This window comes from Rhinichthys klamathensis, unplaced genomic scaffold, assembly GCF_029890125.1.
Source record: "Rhinichthys klamathensis goyatoka isolate OS25496 unplaced genomic scaffold, OSU_Roscu_1.1 h1tg000350l_1, whole genome shotgun sequence".
Lineage (NCBI taxonomy): Eukaryota > Metazoa > Chordata > Actinopteri > Cypriniformes > Leuciscidae > Rhinichthys > Rhinichthys klamathensis.
This window is the reverse complement of record NW_026606862.1, coordinates 1340912-1365961: the sequence shown is the minus strand read 5'-3', so window position 1 is coordinate 1365961 and position 25050 is coordinate 1340912. Positions and strand designations below refer to the sequence as shown.

The following is a 25050-nucleotide window of genomic DNA, read 5'->3' as shown; positions in this document are numbered from 1 at the left end:
ATGCGAGCAGAAGTCGCAGCCCTACTGGTGAAGGGTGCAATCGAGCTGGTCCCTCCAGCCGAGATGAAGTGCGGGTTCTACAGCCACTACTTCATTGTACCCAAGAAAAGCGGTGGGTTACAACCAATCCTGGACTTGCGTTCCTTAAACCGGGCCCTTCTCAGGCTCCCGTTCAAGATGTTGACGTCCAAACACATTTTCGAATGTTTTCGTCCTCTGGATTGGTTTGCAGCGATCGACCGCAAGGACGCGTACTTTCATGTCTCCATTCTCCCTCGACACAGACCGTTTCTACGCTTTGCTTTCAAGGGGCGGGCATACCAGTACACGGTCCTTCCATTCGGGTTGTCCCTGTCGCCCAGCGTTTTTACCAAGGTCGTGGAGGCGGCTCTTGCTCCTCTCATCATCATCATCATCATCACTTTATTTATAAAGCGCTTTCACATCAGCAGCAGCTGAACAAAGTGCTGTACATAAAGGCAGCAAAACATCAACCTAGACAAAAATAACAGTCACAATATCATAAAATAATAAACTGGGGTTGAAAATCTATAAAACTATATCAAAATAAAACAGTTAAGAGCAAATACTAGCAGATAGGATCAAGTCTCAATTTGGGTTGAAGGCCAAAGTGTAGAAGTGAGTTTTAAGAAGAGTTTGAAAAATCGGTATTGAGGAAGCCTGACGAATGGTCAAAGGTAAGGCATTCCATAATTTAGGAGCACAAACAGAGAAGGCCCTGTCTCCTCTGAGCTTCCGCTTGGAACCGGGGACGACCAGGAGCAACTGGTCAGCCGACCGGAGTGACCGGGAGGGAGTGTAGCGGTTGAGTAGCTGAGTTAAATAAGACGGGGCAAGACCATTTAAAACTTTAAATGTAAACAAGAGGATTTTAAAATGGACTCTAAAATGCACAGGCAGCCAGTGAAGTGAAGCCAGGACGGGAGTGATGTGTTCTCTCTTCCGGGTTCCAGTCAAAACCCGTGCAGCAGCATTCTGGACTAGCTGCAGACGTGCGAGTAGGGATTGACTGAGTCCAAAATAAAGGGAATTACAGTAATCCAACCGTAAAGAAATAAAGGCATGGATTACGGTTTCTAACTGCTGCCTGGAAAGGAAAGGTTTCACCTTTACCAGCTTCCTTAGATGAAAAAAACTTAATTTGACTGTGGCATTGATTTGGCTATCCAGTTTAAAATCACTGTCCAGTCTAAAACCAAGATTTAAAACTGTCGGTTTAAGATACGAGGCTAGAGGACCCAGCTCAACAGGGGGGTCTCATATGAGCCACCAGGTCCAAACATTATCACCTCTGTTTTCTTTTCATTAAAATTTTAAAAGTTTAAGGCCATCCATGCTTTAATATCCTCCAGACATGCTAAAAGAGGTGTAATAGAACAGGTGTCATGTCGCTTTAAGGGTAGATAAATCTGGCAGTCGTCTGCATAACAATGGAAAGAAATACCATGGAGGAAATACCTCTCAGGGAACAAGGTTTTCGTATTCTCAACTACCTCGACGACTAGCTGATTCTAACCTGGTGCTCGGGCACCTCTGCCATCTGAGCCTTCGGGTCAACTGGGAAAAAAGCAATCTCTCCCCCATGCAGAGGATCTCTTTTCTCGGTATGGAGATAGACTCGGTTAGTCAATGCTGAATTGCCTGAGTCAAATCAAGAGCAAGATGGCGGTTCCACTGAAACTCTTTCAAAGGCTCCTGGGCATATGGCATCCGCAGCGACAGTCATGCCGCTTGGATTACTTCATATGAGACCGCTTCAGCACTGACTTCATGATCGAGTCCCGAGATAGGCATGGCAACAGGGCACGCTCAAAGTGGCAATCACTTCGGCCTGCCGTCAGACCTTCTCCCCTTGGTCCGACCTCTCCTTTCTACGGGCAGGAGTTCCCCTAGAACGAGTGTCCAGGCATGTTGTTGTCTCAACAGATGCCTCCGCCACGGGCTGGGGTGCCATGTGCAACTGACATGCTGCGTCGGGCTCCTGGACAGGACCCCAACTTCAGTGGCATGTCAATTGCCTCGAGTAGCTAGCAGTACGCTTTGCTCTGCACCGCTTCAGGGCCCTGCTGAGGGGCAAGCATGTACTGCTCCGGACAGACAACACTGCGACCGTAGCGTACATCAACCGTCAGGGTGGTCTACGCTCCCTCTGCATGTCGCAACTCGCCCGCCATCTCCTTATGGAGCCAGAAGCATCTGAGGTCGCTTCGTGCCATTCATATCCTAGGCGAGCTGAATCGTGCAGCCGACGAGCTCCATCTCCAGTCGGTTCAGCTGATTTGGACCTTTCCAAACACTTCCCACTGCCAGTGGTTTTATTCCCTGAGCAATGAGCAATGGGACCCTCGGCACGGATGCCCTGGTGCACAGCTGGCCACGGGGCCTTCGCAAGTATGCATTTCCCCCAGTGAGCCTACTTGCACAGACTTTGTGCAAGATCAGGGAGGACGACTACGCCTGACCCCGCTGACTGACCCCGCTGGTTCGGTTCCTGGGAGCCTAACTAGAGCTTCCCAGCCCGTCACGCTGACTCACTGAACGATCAGGCTCGGCTATGCGATCCTGAAAAAGGACCTCCTTTCTCAGAGAGGGGGTACCCTTTGGCACCCGTGTCCCGATCTGTGGAACCTGGACGTGTGGGTCCTGGACGGGATGCGGAAGGTTTAGGTACCTTAACCGAACAGCTTTGGAGTCATTGTAATGTTTATATTACTGATTTCGTGTTGAATGGTGGTCGTCTCGCACCCCCCTGGTGCCTGTGAGCCGCAAAACCACCCTTGCAACTTTGGGCCGGCGAGCCGCTCAGTGTTAGGAAGTATCGTGTGATATCAGGTCTCGCGAGGTAACGAATTGCTTTACGGCAAAAAACAGATCTGATAAAATTCTGATAAAATGAGCATCAGACAGAAATAACCCAGCGCAGTATACATGTGGTGTTTGAGGCGCACATACACTACAGACTGCCGACAGATAAACAGGGCGCGCGCAGCTCTTAAAGGGGCCACACCTTATTTCCACTCGTTACAGCGTCCATCCTACTGAACAGGTACCGGTGTACAGGGGGAGGGGATCCGGCCGTGAGTGCGAGCCATCTCTGCGTGAGTGCTATTCACGACAGTACAAGTACCCCACAGCGACTCTAGGGGTCGCTGTTTGACAAAAACGGAATTCCTACTTAGTGCTGCTTTAAGCAGCGAGTTATGTCGTTGTACGGGAAACACACCCCTGAGCAGTTGAAGTAAAACCACACTTTTTCAAGGGCGCACATTTATTGCATGGAAAGAGCAAACGCATAAACGGGGTCTAAAATGCATGTGTACAGTTCCGATGAATCATGAATGATAAATGAAATTTAACTTAATGTCGTTAAACTGAATGTACGAAGGAAACTGCTGAAATAACTACAACATTAATAAACTGAAATAAGAGCGCATGGTTTATCTATCTATCAATCAGATGAGCATTAAAGTTGCATTTGTTACTATAGCAAAAGTAGACACCCGGCGGGGTTTCTTTGAGAATCATTAGGAAAATGTTCCGTATAAAGAGAACAAAGAGGGCTTTTCTTACTATTCCATGAGGACAAGATAGTTTAGGGGTAGTGGGGAAAGTGCATGATATTTGTAGGTAGTCTCTCCATGGAAGCATGTTTAATGTACCAGGAACACTTTAATAAGGTTGTGTATCCATTAACCCTGTCCTACACTATAGTTAGCATGAACTAACAATACTTTTAAAGCCTTTTTTAAATCTTGGCTTATGTAAATGTATGAAAAAAATGTGTATATGCTATTAAAATAAAGTAAATATTAATAGCATCATTAAAAACTAAAATGAACTAACATTAACAATGGACAAAATGTTGTTGTTGTTGTTTGTCCCCACTCTCTGACCCCTGAAGGCCGCTGTGTAATTCACACCCTAAGACACATTAGGGGAAGCATTGCAATAATCATATGAATGCATTTAAAAAAAATGCAAAATCGAATCGAATTAATCGAGTCACATCGAATTTTAATGTGAATCTTCTTGAATCAAATTGTTCTTGAATCGATTTGAAAACCCATTAATCGTGAATCGAATCAATACACTGTCTACCCAAAGATTCCCAGCCCTAGTAATAAGTGAAGCCGGTAATAAGTGTCCTGCCATGCTTTTCACCTTTTGTTTTACATTCTGTGGACATAGAGTACAGTGATGTGCGTGTCCCTGTTGTATCTGTAACCATGACTGCAGGACGAATCAGCATGAGGATTGGGTGACACATGATAACCGAGTGGCGAATCTCTCCGAGTCTTCATCACTGTCCTCCTCGACACATGAGCAAGACGACGGCAGATCGTTGAGAAAAAGAGAAGATATCTGGACCTGACAACTCAAAATATGGAGAGACAATTCTTTATGATGTAAAAAAGTTTAAGAAAAGTGAAGGTAAGGCTTTATGCAGTCAAGGGTTAATTAAGTGTGAAATTATTAGATAATTCATAAAATGTATTTATGTTTTAAAAACCTGATCTGTATAAACCGGAAGATGCAATTTAGTACGATATAATTAAAAAAAAATTTTTTTTTACAAAGTTACAGATTATCGCTTAAACTAGATTTAAGTACATTTAATTGTATATTATATATTTGTCTTTAACAGTTTAATAAATCACTTTCTGATTTAGCGATATATTGAGATCTATTCAAACTGATCAATTCTGAAGCTTCATTAATATTTGACTGAATGCAGATTTCTGTTTTAAAGCTCTAACAAAATATGAAATTATGTAAAATAGCTTACTTTCTCTACAGAGAAAAGAGGCGAAAAATCCCGGAGAATTATCATGCAGAAACACTCCTCGAAAATGTCAAAGGATATCATGAAGGCAAGTGAAGCATTAAAGGGCTAAACACACACACACACACACACACATAGATGACATCCCAGTCATCAGAATTCTGGATAATTTGTCACAGTCTTCTAAATAACTGGTTCTACATTACTGATTGCCATCACTATTAACTAACATGATTTTTTTCCCCCAGTTTTTTTAAAATCAATATTTATTTTATTTGATCAACATTTAAACTCACCAGAAATGTTGAACATGACCTAAAGTGTGTGCATATTTGTTCGGGAATTTTTTTACAAGAACATTTTACCAATTCCATTCCACACCAATCTTAATAATTAAGACTATACAATTAATTATAGGTTATATGTAATTGATGAATGGCCTTACACGTAAAACACCATTTCATTAACAAAATACTATCATTAAACATCATCATTGATAAATAATCTCAGCTTTCCATGTTCTAGCTTGCTGTACTATTCAGGGCTGCGTGCGTTTCATCCATTACCTCACAGATTAATACCACAGCTATGATGCATTGTTGGAGAAACTAACCAACTACTATTACAAACTTTTCCTGAAACCATAGTGACAACTCACTCGATCGAGCCATATTGGTTCAACAATAGACTCATTTGAGATAAGTATTGCCAGGTTTCTCTTAAACAATACGTGACCTGAGAGGCGTTTCCCAAAGCCAACCAGCGCCGTTGTTACCAACACAATTCAACAGAACTGGTTACTATAGTTGGCTAAGGATGGTTTTGGGAAACTCACACTGGGTCTGAAAAAGCAAGCCCAAAATACTGTAAGTTGATGTTTCGTGGAGTGGGGCATGCGCACATAACAACAGATACACTCTTTCTCTCATGCATTATGTGGGCAATTAAAGCAATTTATGAACAGAAGTGGTGTTTATAAATGTTTACAATAACTTTATTAATTACTTTTTATTCTTAAATAGGAAAAGGAGTTTTCGCTCCTTGAAAACTGTATAAAGTCATCACATAAATGTGTGGAGAGCATGGAGAGCTTAGAGATTGAAAGCTTAGCATCTACACCACACTATCATTACCAAATGAATCCCCCAAAGGCAACACGGGTTAACTCACTGAGAATAAGCAGGAGACATAGGTATACAATTATAGGAAAACACTAACCAACTACTATTACAAACTTTTCCTGAAACCATAGTGACATGACGCCTCACTCATTCGAGCCATGTTGGTTCAACAATAGACTCATTTGAGATAAGTATTGCCAGGTTTCTCTTAAACAATACGTGACCTGAGAGGCGTTTCCCAAAGCCAACCAGCGCCGTTGTTACCAACACAATTCAACAGGTTACTATAGTTGGCTAAGGATGGTTTTGGGAAACTCACACTATACAGAGATAACACCTACTGCAAGACATGCACATTTCCTAGTGAAATTGTTTGATCATAATAATTAGGGGAAATTTCTGTAAAAGTTTTTTAAATGACAAAATTTTACTTTACTTAATTTGACATTTTTACAGTATAAGGAAATATACTATTTTGGATGCAAAATCGTTGCTCACTCTCTCTCCTACCCCATCATGAGTGGACACGCCCCCTGCTGATGATTGGATCACTCTCCTCCCCCATCATGAGTGGACACGCCCCCTACTGCTGATTGGCTCACTCTCTCTCCTCCCCCATCATGAGTGGACACGCCCCCTGCTGATGATTGGATCACTCTCCTCCCCCATCATGAGTGGACACGCCCCCTTCTGCTGATTGGATCACTCTCCTCCCCCATCATGAGTGGACATGCCCCCTGCTGATGATTGGATCACTCTCCTCCCCCATCATTAGTGGACACACCCCCTACTGCTGATTGGATCACTCTCTCTTCTCCCCCATCATGAGTGGACACGCCCCCTGCTGATGATTGAATCACTCTCCTCCCCCATCATGAGTGGACATGCCCCCTACTGCTGATTGGATCACTCTCTCTCCTCCCCCATCATGAGTGGACACGCCTCCTACTGCTGATTGGATCACTCTCTCTCCTCCCCCATCATGAGTGGACACGCCTACTACTGCTGATTGGCTCACTGTCTCTCCTCCCCCATCATGAGTGGACACGCCCCCTACTGCTGATTGTCTCTCTCTCTCCTCCCCCATCATGAGTGGACACGCCCCCTACTGCTGATTGGATCACTCTCTCTCCCATCATGAGTGGACACGCCCCCTACTGCTGATTGTCTCTCTCTCTCTCCTCCCCCATCATGAGTGGACACGCCCCCTACTGCTGATTGGATCACTCTCTCTCCCCCATCATGAGTGGACACGCCTCCTACTGCTGATTGGCTCTCTCTCCTCCCCCGTCATGTGTGGATACGCCCCCTACTGCTGATTGGATCTTTTTCTCTGCCACATCATGTGTGGACACGCCCCCTACTGCTGATTGGATCACTCTCCTCCCCCATCATGAGTGGACACGCCCCCTACTGCTGATTGGATCACTCTCTCTCCCCCATCATGAGTGGACACGCCTCCTACTGCTGATTGGCTCTCTCTCCTCCCCCGTCATGTGTGGACACGCCCCCTACTGCTGATTGGATCTCTTTCTCTCCCCCATCATGTGTGGACACGCCCCCTACCGCTGATTGGATCACTTTCTCTTCCCCATCATGAGTGGACACGCCCCCTACTGCTGATTGGATCACTCTCTCTCCCCCATCATGAGTGGACACGCCCCCTACTGCTGATTGGATCGCTTTCTCTTCCCCATCATGAGTGGACACGCCCCCTACTGCTGATTGGATCGCTTTCTCTTCCCCATCATGAGTGGACACGCCCCCTACTGCTGATTGGATCACTCTCTCTCCCCCATCATGTGTGGACACGCCCCCTACCGCTGATTGGATCACTCTCTCTCCCCCATCATGTGTGGACACGCCCCTACTGCTGATTGGATCGCTTTCTCTTCCCCATCATGAGTGGACACGCCCCCTACTGCTGACTGACTACAAGTGTGTTGTGCTGCTCGGTCCATTCCACTTTCAACTGCGTTTCTCAGAAATCGCTTACTGCACCTTTAAATTGCAGTCTTTTGCAATTTTATAATAACCATTTCATATTTAGTTCGTTCGATTGACATGCTTTGTCAAAGCAATAGCGCATTCACAATGTTAGATGTCTTTTATATTATGAGAGTGTAAAAATATTTTTGTTTCATTGTAGATTTTCAACGACCCCATTCATGGCCACATTGAGCTGCACCCCCTGCTGGTGAAGATCATTGACACTCCTCAGTTTCAGAGACTCCGACACCTCAAACAGCTCGGAACAAAATATCTGGTGTATCCAGGCGCCACTCACACGCGCTTCGAACACTCACTTGGGTAATTTAATTTTGAAATGTTCTTTTCTCATCTTGTCCCCAAACAAGAATCACTGAATCCCAGAATGCAACTTGTAAACTAAAAAGAAAAAAGAAAAAATTAAAGTTACTCTCTTAGTTCATTATGTGTGTGTCTGTGTAGGCCTGATTGTAATATAAAAAAAGAAAAAAAGCTTCCTTAGACAGGAAAAGCCCCAGTGTTAAGTTACTTGTTTGCTGTGTAGTGTTTATTCAAGATTTATAGAAAGATTTAGTCATGTGGGGCTTGTGCTGAAAAATTAGGCAATTCGATAATGCAAGCTGAAGTAATAATATATATAAAAAAAACGTTTTGACTGACATTTAGCCAATCACAGCCTAGATCAGGCCTGACAACCTTTGTGAGGTAGGTGCCATCAATATATTGTTCCTTTTTGAGTTGTGTCATGTACTGATAAATACGTTTTTTTATTTATTAAATGAATGCCAAAAGTTTAAAATAATTGTATTTAATGATAAGTATTGTAATTAAATCATGCTTTTTTTTCTTGCTTTTTTTAACAATACAAATATGTAAATGTGAGTTGTGGTCACCAGCGTGTTTGGGTTTTTTTTTTTTCTCTGTAAAACATTGTCCCGCAAACAAATTAATGGCATAAATATTATGCACTAAATTAAAACACGAGGTAACTCATTTCATTTGAGAAAATCGACTGCCTTAAACTGACCGGCTGCCATTTAAATTTATAAACTAATATTTATAATTTGCTAATAATGTGAGTATGTTATTACTGTGAAGTTATTTAATTTAGGTAGACTAAGGATGTTCACTGGATCAGCAACTACACAGTCACCGCCAGTTAAATAAAGCAACATGCAGAATATCATCAATGTTTCTTGGTCTTCTCGTGGACTGAAGCACAGGCTCTACTCTTCAGCACAATGGTGACCTGCAAAACTGTTTTTTAACTTACAGTTTATTGCTGTTAAAATACATTTCATAGGTGTGTCTTTTTTATATTATACCGTTAACCCTTTCAACCCCACAGGAAAATCCTGTAGTGTCCACACTATAAAGAGTAAAAGTGACATTGCTGCAGTGTTGCAGTCAAGTCAAGTCACATTTATTTATATAGCACTTTTCACAATACAGATTGCATCAAAGCAGCTTCACAGTGATAACATGAAAGTAGTACAACACAGTTCAATAATATTGTTGAATATTAAATATCCCCAACTAAGCAAGCCAAAAGCAAGGCGACAGTGGCAAGGAACCAAAACTCCATCAGATTGGATGGAGAAAAAAACCTTGGGAGAACCCAGGCTAGTCAGGGGCCAGTTCTCCTCTGGCTAACAATCATAGGGTTTTAAAGAAGCTTTACAGTAAGTGCATATCAGAGAGTACCTGGAAAAAATACATTTAGTTAATCATGTAATATTTAGGGGATAACATATCGCCGGCGTTGAGTCGTCTCTTCGCAGGCGTTGAGTCGTCTCTTCACAGGCGTTGGTCTTCTCATCACAGGCGTTGAGGCATCCGAAATCCCCGTGAGAGGCAGGATACCAAACTGGAAACTACGAACGCAGTGAGATAATTAAGTGAATACGTAAGTGATTGTTGAGCATTAATGATGAACACCTGCTGTTAACAAGCAGAATCACTGAAGGAAAGAAGAACAACAAGAACAGAAAAAAGAGATGAGACTAGCAGAAACACAAGAACGTCTCTTCCTGTTGATGCAGCAAAAATCACAGTTATTTGTTTTCAAAGGAAGCGAAGTAATAAATAGGTTGCTTTTAAAAGGTGACCTGATTTCTAACTAAATCAGTAACTAGCCATTTTTTTTCATATTGAATAATGATCTTTAAAAAAAATAAAAAATTGGCAACGCTTATGTCATAGACACCTTGTGAAACTTTTAATTGGGTTGATATAATCCCTCTATATTTGACAATATCTTGCAATTGATCATGCTTGAGTCACACACAGACTTCAACATTCAGCATGCAAACCACAACAGTGGTGACAACAATGGTAGCTATAATAAGTCAAGAGTAAATCTAAAGTAAAATATCAAGTACTCTCAGTTATTTTTAGTTACTAGAACTCTTGTGTAAGTGAATTATAATAACTAATCATTTGTCAGTTCAACAAACCATTCCTATTTCACTTATGTTTTTTAAGGCAATCAGTTTGCATGCTCTTTTAAGTAAGACTAACTAATTAGATTTTACAGTGTAGGTAAAATTATCTTCCTATTTATAAGACAGGTTTTGAGCTGTCCAGTGGGTTGTGTGAAAGATTTGCCTGCATTGTGGAGAAGCCTTCTATTGGCTTTCTTAAAGGAGACATACTATGAAAATCTGACTTTTTCCGTGTTTAAGTGCTATAATCGGGTCCCCGGTGCTTCTACCAACCCAGTAACTGTGTTCTGGTGAGTCTTTCTCTGAGAGCATGTCTAAAATAAGCCGATTAGATTTCGCTCCTTCTGCCGTATGAAGAGGATCTTATTATAATATTCCCGGCCCTTAATCTGCACGCTTACACACACCAGCGACATTGGGTTCGGCGAGCGCCAACAGAGACCAGTTCTAACGCACTGGAGAAGATCCAGCAAAGCCTGAAACTGTTCTGTGGTCGAGCACAGACGACACTGAACACTATTGACATGTCACCGCTGTCTTATAAACACCTCAGGAACTGTGGACACTTGTGGAAGAGTTCAACATGATGAGGAGATGATCAGTGTAACTCCACAACAACTATAGAAATGTCTTCAGTAACCATTTAGAAAAGTCCAGGTTCAGTCTAAAAGTTGCAACCTCTTCCTGAAGCCTCGGCTTTACTCCAGTTTGGACGCACGCACGTGCAGCTGCGGACAGCACAGACGTGGACTACTTGTATTTTTTACTCGGACGTGGAAAGTATAACACTAGCTTTACGGAGAGTCTAATGCTACTGTTATACTTTCCACGAGGGTCCGCTAGGGTCCACGTGACCTAAAAATCGTCATCGGAGGGTGTTCGCAGAGGCTCTTTGTGGACATCTGCGTGCCTCCTGTTTTGTCCGCGCGGTCACTAGGCTGCAAAAGTGTACACGCCGATCTACTGCTCATGTGCAGAACACGTCCGTCGAGCGGACCCCAGCATACACTTTTTAGTAGTATAAATACAAGTAGTCCGCGTCCGTGCTGTCCGCAGCTGTCCGTGTATGCGTCCAAACTGGAGTGTAACCGAGGCCTGAGGCTGCACTCCGCTACTGGTTATTTCTGAGATTTTGGATGAGTATCAAGATTCGCGTGTTTTGTTATTGTATCCAAAGCTTGTGTAAAGGATCGCCCGTCTTGAACGGAGGCGGAGCAGCAGCTCATTTGCATTTAAAGGGACACCGGGCAAAGGGGCAAATTTGACAAGCTATAATAAATAATCTGGGGGGTATTTTGAGCTGAAATTTAACAGACACATTCTGAGGACACCCTAGATTTATATTACATCTTGTGAAAAGGGGCATAACATGACACCTTTAAAACTTCAATAGAGTTCTGCTTCTCACATACATAAAACTGGCTGGGAGGATGAATGTTATTTGACATGCTGAACCCTTGCCAATGAAACAGCTAATGTATATCAATGAAACAAGTAATGCAAAGGCTAGACCTTTATTTCTTTAATAAATGATTTGTGTGTGTGTGTGTGTGTGTGTGTTAGTGTGGCATTTTTAGCAGGATGTATGGTCAAGAATCTACATGAGAATCAGCCAGAGCTCAACATTACCAAACAGGATTTCCTATGTGTCCAAATTGCTGGTCTGTGTCATGACTTGGGTGAGTAGCACTTACGTGAACACTTATCTACTTACATGATGTATATCTAGTATTTGACCCAAGTGTTCAAATGGGAGTGAAGACGGCAAGTGTGCGTGCAAATGATAGAAAAGAAGTGGTCAAAGATTTCTATGTTCATGAAGCAAAACCACTTTCAGAGTGAATGGCCCCTTGATCACCACTGCTGCTATTTGATGGAAAATACGAAAACATAGTTACTTTAAAAAAGCTAGCTGAAATGCCAGTTATGTAGTTATACTTTTAGCGCTACTACTTATAGTTAAATACTCAAGACTGGCCAGTTATATGGCCACGGAATATGACAGCTCCTTCATTTAAGGGTTTATGGTAAACCATATTTTTTGAAAGATTGGCAGTGTATCAGTCATGGACTGTAACAAACCCTTTAAAAAGACATTGTAAATACAGCTCTACAGATTTCTCTCACTTCAGAAGTATTTTCTTTATCTTTATTTGTTATGTTTCGGTGTGAATAATTAAACCGCTGTTTTTTTACAGCTAAATTGAGAAGAATGAGGTTCCTCATTTTGACATGTTTCAAATAATAACTGGAGACTGTGGTCTTTAGCGTCCTTGTTAGCACGCCCGCCTCCAATGCCGGTGACACTGGTTCGAGGGTGGTGCGAGTAAGACCAGTGACACATTACCTTTTTGGTCCTTTCAGGTCATGGTCCATTCTCTCATTTGTTTGATGGCATGTTCATTTCTGAGGTCCGGCCTGGTAAGTTTTCTCTCGTCAATCATTTTAATGTTTGTGCTGAGCTGTGTGTACAAGTAAGCAATAATTAATACTGATTTTTTTCATTGTTGAAGTTGCAAAAAGGTTTATACTGCACAAACTCCATTATTTCTACCATGATCTTCTTCCTCTTTCCCCTCACACAACATTAGGCCCCAATGCGGGCTGGACCGATGATATTATTCCATTTGCTGACGGTCTGGCTTGGGTCTTTTGTTTGTGACCAATATTTGTGACCAAAAAAAATAAAAAATACACACAGAGGGTTAGTTGCCTTCTGTCCAAAGTTTATAAACTATTTGTGAAGCTGCTACAGGGATTCTGTCACTACTTTGTCCCATCATATCTAGTGATAGCCAAAGTAAGTTTTTTTCTGATTGAGAGAAAACTCTCTGTAATTGTTATGGTTTTAGTTTAACCCATGGGCTATAGTAGCAGAAGGTTGTAGGCTCACAAGTCTCAGCAGAGCTACACACAGGGCTGTATGCTGTCTCCACTCATTAAAAAGTGAGAGTTGGTATTTTGAGTCTTTGGTTCCCCAGATTTATTGATATACATTTACAGATGTGGTTAGAGTAGCACAAGTGGTAGGCTGAGCCTCCCTGGGGGCTCGTAGTCAGGTGCGTGGTTAGGCTTCCTCTCACTCCAGAGAGTTATCCTTTAAGGCCTCAGCTCTCTAGAGTTTTGATAGAGTGACTATAGTTTAGCAAGTCCCACATGGATGTTGTAGGCCTCCTCTCATTAGAGAGCCATCATGCTGAGGCCTCCATCCGTTAGAGCTCTATGCAAACAGACTCGTCTTTGCAGGTAGAGTTTGAGAAAAGGCCTCTTTCAATAACAGAGAGTTGTTTTTTAGGCCCTTCACTCCCTGAGCTCAGAGTTGGGTATATCTAAACTTAGCTGTTTTCCACATGGATTCGTTGTGCAAAGACCACATCGGTGTGAGTGTGGCAGGCCTCATCTTCTTTGAGAGTAATCCTGCTGAGGCCTCCGCTCCACCTAGGCCTGTGGAGGTGCTATATGTCTCTGGGCTAGAGACTGTGGTCAGGTTCACTCTGGTGAGAGTGCTCATAGAGCTGAACGACATGCTTGCTGACACTGACATGCTCAGGTCGAACTAACGTTACTCCTCTCGTTCTTGAGAGTCATTTTGCAGAGTATGTTGCTCCCTAGAGCCCCTTTAACAAGCCCTAGATATCCTTGGATGCTAGCTCTGAACAGAAGAGCCTCCTGAAAATCGGGCTGCTCTAAAAACAGATGCCAGCACCTTCCCTGAAGAAGGCGGCTGGCTGCTAACTGTGTCGCCCTGGGCTAAGCTAGCTATGTCACCAGTGCTTTATGTCAGCATTCCGGTTCATGAACCTCCTTTCAGAGCTGTTAGCGCTTTTGTGAGTTGTTGGCCCTCTCTGGGCCTCCTGTACAGTAAGCGCCTCAGGTCAAGCGGGTGTAAAATCTTCTAACAACTTTGTGTTAAAAGCATCGTGTGGTGAGTTGTGTTATAAGCATCGTGTGGTGAGGCCCTGCAGGAGCCTCCATGATGTTGTTTCCATGAAACATAGATAGTACTCCCCTCGGATACGAGGGTATTTCTACAGAGAGCCCCGTTTCACAGATAGCCGCTTCCTCCCATCAGAAAGTCATCATGCTGAGGCCTCCATCCCCCAGAACTCTATGCAAACAGCCTCATCTTAGCATAAAGAAGAGGTCTCTCTCTCAATAATAGAGAGTTGGTTTTTAGTAGGGGTGTAAATCGGACAGTTCATCACGATAAGATATGATATCGATTCTCTCAGCCAGTGATATGATATTTGCCGATACCTCAAAAAATTCTACGATGCGATTACGAATCGATTCAGGGCTATATCGATTGATTTATCGATATTTAGATATTATGTGCCAAGTTTACACAACCAGTTACATTTTTATTGCCGTAAAACTTCAAATAATTGCCCAGGCTTTTATTTTCCCAAATCGCTGAACTGCATCGGCTTGTATTTGAGACAGGCGTCTATATGAGACAGGCCTTTAATTTAGTGTTGAGATGTTGTTCATTAAGTGTAGGCCTAGAGATAACGATCCAAATAGCATAGGCTGATAGACGGAAAGCATGACAGTCGGAGGTTACCACATTATATTATGTTTAATTTATAATTCAAATGTGTTTAACAAATCAGTTAATGTAAGAATTAGCCTACTATATTACCGTATGTCTAAAGGGGGTTCGCATACCGGACGACACACAGCGAACCGCAGCGACGGCAGCGGCTCAGGACCTTGTTCAAAATCCTGCCGCGCCACAGAGCGCCATTTACATAGTTTTATATTAAATTTACATTTATTTGTCTCAAATCGTCGTTATGTATATACTGACTTCACCCTGTGCTGCAATATACATTTAGTTTTACATTCATTTACAGAAATCAGCTGCTTGAATGAAAATTGCTGATGTCGGATTTTCAGGTGATATTCTCAATTCATTTAGTTCAGGGGCTCCAGTGTGTCATGTAGGGGCGTGTCCAGGAGCTCAGGGGCTCCAGAGCGTCATCAAGTAGGGCCGGGACAAGGAGTTCAGGGGCTCCAGTGTGTCAAGTAGGGGCGTGTCCAGGACCTCAGGGGCTCCAGTGCGTCATCAAGTAAGCGCGTGTCCAGGAGCTCAGGGGCTCCAGTGCGTCATCAAGTAGGGGCGTGTCCAGGAGCTCAGGGGCTCTAGTGCGTCATCAATTAAGGGCGTGTCCAGGAGCTCAGTGGCTCCAGTGCGTCATCAAGTAAGGGGCGTTTTGAGGAGCTCAGGGGCTCCAGTGCGTCATCAAGTAGGGGCATGTCCAGGAGCTCAGGGGCTCCAGTGCGTCATCAATTAAGGGCGTTTTGAGGAGCTCAGGGGCTCCAGTGCGTCATCGAGTAGGGGCATGTCCAGGAGCTCAGGGGCTCTAGTGCGTCATCAATTAAGGGCGTGTCCAGGAGCTCAGTGGCTCCAGTGCGTCATCAAGTAAGGGCGTTTTGAGGAGCTCAGTAGCTCCAGTGCATCATCAAGTAAGGGCGTGTCCAGGAGCTCAGGGGCTCCAGTGCATCATCAAGTAAGGGCGTGTCCAGGAGCTCAGGGGCTCCAGTGCATCATCAAGTAAGGGCGTGTCGAGGAGCTCAGGGGCTCCAGTGCGTCATCAAGTAGGGGCATGTCCAGAAGCTCAGGGGCTCTAGTGCGTCATCAATTAAGGGCGTGTCCAGGAGCTCAGTGGCTCCAGTGCGTCATCAAGTAGGGGCGTGTCCAGGAGCTCAGTGGCTCCAGTGCATCATCAAGTAAGGGCGTGTCCAGGAGCTCAGGGGCCCCAGTGCATCATCAAGTAAGGGCGTGTCCAGGAGCTCAGGGGCTCCAGTGCGTCATCAAGTAAGGGCGTGTCGAGGAGCTCAGGGGCTCCAGTGCGTCATCAAGTAGGGGCATGTCCAGGAGCTCAGGGGCTCTAGTGCGTCATCAATTAAGGGCGTGTCCAGGAGCTCAGTGGCTCCAGTGCGTCATCAAGTAAGGGCGTGTCCAGGAGCTCAGTGGCTTCAGTGCATCATCAAGTAAGGGCGAGTCGAGGAGCTCAGTGGCTCCAGTGCGTCACCAAGTAGGGGCGTGTCCAGGAGCTCAGTGGCTCCAGTGCGTCATCAAGTAAGGGCGTGTCCAGGAGCTCAGGGGCTCCAGTGCGTCATCAAGTAAGGGCGTGTCCAGGAGCTCAGGGGCTCCAGTGCGTCATTAAGTAAGGGCGTGTCGAGGAGCTCAGGGGCTCCAGTGCGTCATCAAGTAGGGGCATGTCCAGGAGCTCAGGGGCTCTAGTGCGTCATCAATTAAGGGCGTGTCCAGGAGCTCAGTGGCTCCAGTGCGTCATCAAGTAAGGGCGTGTCCAGGAGCTCAGTGGCTTCAGTGCGTCATCAAGTAGGGTCGTGTCCAGGAGCTCAGGGGCACCAGTGCTTCATCAAGTAGGGGCGTGTCCAGGAGCTCAGGGGCTCCAGTGCGTCATCAAGTAGGGGGGTGTCCAGGAGCTCAGTGGCTCCAGTGCATCATCAATTAAGGGCGTGTCCAGAAGCTCAGGGGCTCCAGTGCTTCATCAAGTAGGGGCATGTCCAGGAGCTCAGGGTCTCCAGTGCCTCATCAAGTAGGGGCGTGTCCAGGAGCTCAGGGGCTCCAGTGTGTCAAGTAGGGGCGTGTCCAGGAGCTTAGGGGCTCCAGTGCGACATCAAGTAGGGGCGTGTCCAGGAGCTCAGTGGCTCCAGTGCGTCATCAATTAAGGGCGTGTTCAGGAGCTCAGGGGCTCCAGTGCGACATCAAGTAGGGGCATGTCCAGGAGCTCAGGGGCTCCAGTGCGACATCAAGTTGGGGCGTGTCCAGGAGCTCTGGGGCTCCAGTGCATCATCAAGTAGGGGCGTGTCCAGGAGCTCAGGGGCTCCAGTGCGTCATCAAGTAGGGTTGTGTCCAGGAGCTCAGGGGCTCCAGTGCGTCATCAATTAAGGGCGTGTCCAGGAGCTCAGGGGCTCCAGTGCGACATCAAGTTGGGGCGTGTCCAGGAGCTCTGGGGCTCCAGTGCGTCATCAAGTAGGGGCGTGTCCAGGAGCTCAGGGGCTCCAGTGCGTCATCAAGTAAGGGCGTGTCCAGGAGCTCTGGGGCTCCAGTGCGTCATCAATTAAGGGCGTGTCCAGGAGCTCAGGGGCTCCAGTGCGTCATCAAGTAAGGGCTTGTCGAGGAGCTCAGGGGCTCCAGTGCGTCATCAAGTAGGGGCATGTCCAGGAGCTCAGGGGCTCTAGTGCGTCATCAATTAAGGGCGTGTCCAGGAGCTCAGTGGCTCCAGTGCGTCATTAAGTAAGGGCGTGTCCAGGAGCTCAGTGGCTTCAGTGCGTCATCAAGTAGGGTCGTGTCCAGGAGCTCAGTGGCTTCAGTGCGTCATCAAGTAGGGGCATGTCCAGGAGCTCAGGGGCACCAGTGCGTCATCAAGTAGGGGGGTGTCCAGGAGCTCAGTGGCTCCAGTGCATCATCAAGTAAGGGCGTGTCCAGGAGCTCAGGGACTCCAGTGCTTCATCAAGTAGGGGCATGTCCAGGAGCTCAGGGGCTCCAGTGCGTCATCTATTAAGGGCGTGTACAGGAGCTCAGGGGCTTCAGTGCGACATCAAATTGGGGTGTGTCCAGGAGCTCTGGGGCTCCAGTGCGTCATCAATTAAGGGCGTGTCCAGGAGCTCAGGGGCTCCAGTGCGTCATCAAGTAGGGGCGTGTCCAGGAGCTCAGGGGCTCCAGTGCGTCATCAAGTAGGGGCGTGTCCAGGAGCTCAGGGGGCTCCAGTGCGACATCAAGTAGGGGCGTGTCCAAAAGCTCAGGGGCTCCAGTTTGTCATCAAGTAGGGGCGTGGCCAGGAGCTCAGGGGCTCCAGTGCGTCATCAAGTAGGGGCGTGTCCAGGAGCTCAGGGGCTCCAGTGCGTCATCAAGTAGGGGCGTAGCCAGGAGCTCAGGGACTCCAGTGCGTCATCAAATAGGGATGTGTCCAGGAGCTCAGGGGCTCCAGTGCGTCATCAAGTAAGGGCGTGTCCAGGAGCTCAGTAGCTTCAGTGCGACATCTAGTAGGGGCTTGTCCAGGAGCTCAGGGGCTCCAGTGCGTCATCAAGTAGGGGCATGTCCAGGAGCTCAGGGGCTCCAGTGCGTCATCAATTAAGGGCGTTTTGAGGAGCTCAGGGGCTCCAGTGCGTCATCGAGTAGGGGCATGTCCAGGAGCTCAGGGGCTCTAGTGCGTCATCAATTAAGGGCGTGTCCAGGAGCTCAGTGGCTCCAGTGCGTCATCAAGTAAGGGCGTTTTGAGGAGCTCAGTAGCTCCAGTGCATCATCAAGTAAGGGCGTGTCCAGGAGCTCAGGGGCTCCAGTGCATCATCAAGTAAGGGCGTGTCCAGGAGCTTTAGGGGCTCCAGTGCATCATCAAGTAAGGGCGTGTCGAGGAGCTCAGGGGCTCCAGTGCGTCATCAAGTAGGGGCATGTCCAGAAGCTCAGGGGCTCTAGTGCGTCATCAATTAAGGGCGTGTCCAGGAGCTCAGTGGCTCCAGTGCGTCATCAAGTAGGGGCGTGTCCAGGAGCTCAGTGGCTCCAGTGCATCATCAAGTAAGGGCGTGTCCAGGAGCTCAGGGGCCCCAGTGCATCATCAAGTAAGGGCGTGTCCAGGAGCTCAGGGGCTCCAGTGCGTCATCAAGTAAGGGCGTGTCGAGGAGCTCAGGGGCTCCAGTGCGTCATCAAGTAGGGGCATGTCCAGGAGCTCAGGGGCTCTAGTGCGTCATCAATTAAGGGCGTGTCCAGGAGCTCAGTGGCTCCAGTGCGTCATCAAGTAAGGGCGTGTCCAGGAGCTCAGTGGCTTCAGTGCATCATCAAGTAAGGGCGAGTCGAGGAGCTCAGTGGCTCCAGTGCGTCACCAAGTAGGGGCGTGTCCAGGAGCTCAGTGGCTCCAGTGCGTCATCAAGTAAGGGCGTGTCCAGGAGCTCAGGGGCTCCAGTGCGTCATCAAGTAAGGGCGTGTCCAGGAGCTCAGGGGCTCCAGTGCGTCATTAAGTAAGGGCGTGTCGAGGAGCTCAGGGGCTCCAGTGCGTCATCAAGTGGGGGCATGTCCAGGAGCTCAGGGGCTCTAGTGCGTCATCAATTAAGGGCGTGTCCAGGAGCTCAGTGGCTCCAGTGCGTCATCAAGTAAGGGCGTGTCCAGGAGCTCAGTGGCTTCAGTGCGTCATCAAGTAGGGTCGTGTCCAGGAGCTCAGGGGCACCAGTGCTTCATCAAGTAGGGGCGTGTCCAGGAGCTCAGGGGCTCCAGTGCGTCATCAAGTAGGGGGGTGTCCAGGAGCTCAGTGGCTCCAGTGCATCATCAATTAAGGGCGTGTCCAGAAGCTCAGGGGCTCCAGTGCTTCATCAAGTAGGGGCATGTCCAGGAGCTCAGGGTCTCCAGTGCCTCATCAAGTAGGGGCGTGTCCAGGAGCTCAGGGGCTCCAGTGTGTCAAGTAGGGGCGTGTCCAGGAGCTTAGGGGCTCCAGTGCGACATCAAGTAGGGGCGTGTCCAGGAGCTCAGTGGCTCCAGTGCGTCATCAATTAAGGGCGTGTTCAGGAGCTCAGGGGCTCCAGTGCGACATCAAGTAGGGGCATGTCCAGGAGCTCAGGGGCTCCAGTGCGACATCAAGTTGGGGCGTGTCCAGGAGCTCTGGGGCTCCAGTGCATCATCAAGTAGGGGCGTGTCCAGGAGCTCAGGGGCTCCAGTGCGTCATCAAGTAGGGTTGTGTCCAGGAGCTCAGGGGCTCCAGTGCGTCATCAATTAAGGGCGTGTCCAGGAGCTCAGGGGCTCCAGTGCGACATCAAGTTGGGGCGTGTCCAGGAGCTCTGGGGCTCCAGTGCGTCATCAAGTAGGGGCGTGTCCAGGAGCTCAGGGGCTCCAGTGCGTCATCAAGTAAGGGCGTGTCCAGGAGCTCTGGGGCTCCAGTGCGTCATCAAGTAAGGGCGTGTCCAGGAGCTCAGGGGCTCCAGTGCGTCATCAAGTAAGGGCTTGTCGAGGAGCTCAGGGGCTCCAGTGCGTCATCAAGTAGGGGCATGTCCAGGAGCTCAGGGGCTCTAGTGCGTCATCAATTAAGGGCGTGTCCAGGAGCTCAGTGGCTCCAGTGCGTCATTAAGTAAGGGCGTGTCCAGGAGCTCAGTGGCTTCAGTGCGTCATCAAGTAGGGTCGTGTCCAGGAGCTCAGTGGCTTCAGTGCGTCATCAAGTAGGGGCATGTCCAGGAGCTCAGGGGCACCAGTGCGTCATCAAGTAGGGGGGTGTCCAGGAGCTCAGTGGCTCCAGTGCATCATCAAGTAAGGGCGTGTCCAGGAGCTCAGGGACTCCAGTGCTTCATCAAGTAGGGACATGTCCAGGAGCTCAGGGGCTCCAGTGCGTCATCTATTAAGGGCGTGTACAGGAGCTCAGGGGCTTCAGTGCGACATCAAATTGGGGTGTGTCCAGGAGCTCTGGGGCTCCAGTGCGTCATCAATTAAGGGCGTGTCCAGGAGCTCAGGGGCTCCAGTGCGTCATCAAGTAGGGGCGTGTCCAGGAGCTCAGGGGCTCCAGTGCGTCATCAAGTAGGGGCGTGTCCAGGAGCTCAGGGGGCTCCAGTGCGACATCAAGTAGGGGCGTGTCCAAAAGCTCAGGGGCTCCAGTTTGTCATCAAGTAGGGGCGTGGCCAGGAGCTCAGGGGCTCCAGTGCGTCATCAAGTAGGGGCGTGTCCAGGAGCTCAGGGGCTCCAGTGCGTCATCAAGTAGGGGCGTAGCCAGGAGCTCAGGGACTCCAGTGCGTCATCAAATAGGGATGTGTCCAGGAGCTCAGGGGCTCCAGTGCGTCATCAAGTAAGGGCGTGTCCAGGAGCTCAGTAGCTTCAGTGCGACATCTAGTAGGGGCTTGTCCAGGAGCTCAGGGGCTCCAGTGCGTCATCAAGTAGGGGCGTGTCCAGGAGCTCAGGGGCTCCAGTGCGACAACAAGTAGGGGCGTGTCCAGGAGCTCAGGGGCTCCAGTGAGTCATCAAGTAGGGGCGTGTCCAGGAGCTCAGGGGCTCCAGTGCGTCATCGAGTAGGGGCGGAGCCAGGAGCTCAGGGGCTCCAGTGCGTCATCAAGTAGGGGCGTGTCCAGGAGCTCAGGGGCTCCAGTGCGTCATCAAGTAGGGGCGTGTCCAGGAGCTCAGGGGCTCCAGTGCGTCATCAAGTAGGGACGTGGCCAGGAGCTCAGGGACTCCAGTGCGTCATCGAGTAGGGGCGGAGCCAGGAGCTCAGGGGCTCCAGTGCATCATCAAGTAGGGGCGTGTCCAGGAGCTCAGGGGCTCCAGTGCGACATCAAGTAGGGGCGTGTCCAGGAGCTCAGTGGCTCCAGTGCGACATCAAGTAGGGGCGTGTCCAGGAGCTCAGGGGCTCCAGTGCGACATCAAGTAGGGGCGTGTCCAGGAGCTCAGGGGCTCCAGTGCGACATCAAGTAGGGGCGTGTCCAGGAGCTCAGGGGCTCCAGTGCGACATCAAGTAGGGGCGTGTCCAAGAGCTCAGGGGCTCCAGTGCCTCATCAAGTAGGGGCGTGGCCAGGAGCTCAGGGGCTCCAGTGCGTCATCAAGTAGGGGCGTGTCCAGGAGCTCAGGGGCTCCAGTGCGTCATCAAGTAGGGGCGTGTCCAGGAGCTCAGGGGCTCCAGTGCGTCATCAAGTAGGGACGTGGCCAGGAGCTCAGGGACTCCAGTGCGTCATCAAGTAGGGGTGTGTCCAGGAGCTCAGGGGCTCCAGTGCGACATCAAGTAGGGGCGTGTCCAGGAGCTCAGTGGCTCCAGTGCGACATCAAGTAGGGGCGTGTCCAGGAGCTCAGGGGCTCCAGTGCGACATCAAGTAGGGGCGTGTCCAGGAGCTCAGGGGCTCCAGTGCGACATCAAGTAGGGGCGTGTCCAGGAGCTCAGGGGCTCCAGTGCGACATCAAGTAGGGGCGTGTCCAGGAGCTCAGTGGCTCCAGTGCGACATCAAGTAGGGGCGTGTCCAGGAGCTCAGGGGCTCCAGTGCGTCATCAAGTAGGGGCGTGTCCAGGAGCTCAGGGGCTCAAGTGCGTCATCAAGTAGGGGCGTGTCCAGGAGCTCAGGGGCTCCAGTGCGTCATCAAGTAGGGACGTGGCCAGGAGCTCAGGGACTCCAGTGCGTCATCAAGTAGGGGTGTGTCCAGGAGCTCAGGGGCTCCAGTGCGACATCAAGCAGGGGCGTGTCCAGGAGCTCAGTGGCTCCAGTGCGACATCAAGTAGGGGCGTGTCCAGGAGCTCAGGGGCTCCAGTGCGACATCAAGTAGGGGCGTGTCCAGGAGCTCAGGGGCTCCTATGCGACATCAAGTAGGGGCGTGTCCAGGAGCTCAGGGGCTCCAGTGCGACATCAAGTAGGGGCGTGTCCAAGAGCTCAGGGGCTCCAGTGCCTCATCAAGTAGGGGCGTGTCCAGGAGCTCAGGGGCTCCAATGCGACATCAAGTAGGGGCGTGTCCAGGAGCTCAGGGGCTCCAGTGCGACATCAAGTAGGGGCGTGTCCAGGAGCTCAGTGGCTCCAGTGCGACATCAAGTTGGGGCGTGTCCAGGAGCTCAGGGGCTCCAGTGCGACATCAAGTAGGGGCGTGTCCAGGAGCTCAGGGGCTCCAGTGCGTCATCAAGTAGGGGCGTGTCCAGGAGCTCAGGGGCTCCAGTGCGACATCAAGTAGGGGCGTGTCCAGGAGCTAAGGGGCTCCAGTGCGTCATCGAGCCCCGTTTTAGCCCCGCCCAAAAAATCCGGAACACAGAGAACTGTTTAACGGTCTAACTCCACAATTCAGTACTTCACAGTTCACAGTCTTTGTAATATGTTTTAGGAATACATTTCTAACATAAATAATGTGCTTAGAATTTTTTTGTAGAATTGCCTTTACAGGGACTTTAAGTACACTTTTTGAGTATCTGTACTTTACGAGGAAACTTTTTACTTTAACTTCACTACATTTGAAAGACAAATATCATATTTTTTACTACACTACATTTCTGTCAAGGTCCTTGAGTAAAAGGTAGTAACGTCAGTCAGTGGATGATTTTGGTTGCAGGGGTTGCATTTTGGTTGCAAATAAAAGTTGGATTTTTATTTTATTTTAGATTTTCATTTTCAACCACAATACAACGTCTGTCCAACGTTGGATTAACGTCAACCCGACGTTGGATTCTGACATCAACCTGATTTTCATTTTCAACGTTGTGTTTGGTCTTCTAAATGCGAATTTTGTCATTGTTTTGGAGCACACTAGCTTATAGATAACAGTAAGCCTAACATATTCATACTAAAAGCCAAAATGTTTTAAATAGGGCACTATTTGAGGGAACAGCCATTTGTGTGTCAATTGAAACCATTGTGGACGTTATTGACTGCACTTATTCAGTCTCACATTCAGTCCCACTACTGGAACTGTGTTCTAGAAATACATGTGATATTGACATGAGGGCAGGCATAGATTCAGAGGCATACGGTACTGTAACTATTACATACAACAATGCAACAATAATAAAACAATGCATTGACATTTACTTTTGATACTTAAGTACTTAAGTAAAAATAGGTCTTTTCAACTTTTACTTGTAACAGAGTAATATTTGACCAGTAGTATCTGTACTATCACACAAGTAGGGAAGTTGTGTACTTTGTCCACCTCTGGTCTCGGGTCACGACTGTAACCCTTGTTCCCTGAGAACAGGGATTGAGACACTGCGTCTTGTCGCCATGCCCCCGGGCTGCCTGCACAGTCCCTTCAGACGAAGAAGTGGATGACATGTTCTCTAGGCGCCCTCTTATACTTCCTGGTCGCACTAGTGTCATGGCTATCGCCGGCCAAAACGATTGCCATGATTATACAGTACTTCAGTCATCAGTCATGCTGAGGCGTTCCCCAATGTGTCTCAGGACGCAGTGTCAGGGAACAAGGGTTACAGTGTTAACACGAGACGTTTTTTTAACCTGTTTGGGAAACCCCTTCAGTAAAAGAATCAGTGAATTCATGAATTATGTTTTGATAACGGCATGACATAATCCCTAAAATCTCTTTTAATTTCATAGGTGACAAATGGGAGGTAAGCATATAATTATAATTCTATTACTATTAACTGTTACTATTTTCTGATACAAAATTCAATGAGCTACATTATCCACTTTATTTTTATTGTAAGAGTGGGCGCAGCCATTTGTGACTTGAATGTGTTAGTTATTTTCGCTGTACAACAGAGCTTGTTATGCTGCTTGATTATACTAAATAGTTTTTTCTTACCATATTACTTTGATGTATTGTCTCTATTATAAAACACACTGGTTTGTAGTGCTGATAGTTTGACCTGTTATTGCAATTTGCTATTCTTCTAGTTATTTCCCTATAGCAGCTAATAAATCTGGAGTCTCGCACATTCACAGAGAATAGTTTACTTCCTCAATGAAAAATAAGTCAAGTCAAGTCAAATATATTTATATAGAGCTTTTCACAATACAGATTGTATCAAAGCTGCTTCACAGTATCAATCAAAACAACTTAACAGTGTTTGTTTATTACTGGAAAAGACATCCAAGTTTGGTAGAGCTGATCAGTGGTATGATGGGTCATTTAATTTGAATATCCCCAACTGAGCAAGCCAAAGGCAACAGTGGCAAGGAACCGAAAAACTCCATCAAGAGACCCGATGGTGTCCTAAAACTCCATCAGATGACCCGATGGAGAAAAAAAAACCTTGGGAGAACCCAGGCTC

The 25050-nt window shown here is 47.7% G+C and overlaps 1 protein-coding gene across 1 annotated transcript in view; it reads left to right on the top strand.

The window, feature by feature from the left end:
- Positions 1 to 25050, top strand: part of LOC130068975 (deoxynucleoside triphosphate triphosphohydrolase SAMHD1-like) — a 42643-nt gene continuing 17593 nt past the window's right edge. The window contains exons 1-6 of the mRNA XM_056232633.1: positions 1 to 112; positions 4819 to 4892; positions 8075 to 8235; positions 11922 to 12037; positions 12723 to 12779; positions 24374 to 24387. Coding sequence (XP_056088608.1) covers positions 1 to 112; positions 4819 to 4892; positions 8075 to 8235; positions 11922 to 12037; positions 12723 to 12779; positions 24374 to 24387 — 534 coding nt within the window. The remainder of the gene's footprint in view (positions 113 to 4818; positions 4893 to 8074; positions 8236 to 11921; positions 12038 to 12722; positions 12780 to 24373; positions 24388 to 25050) is intronic.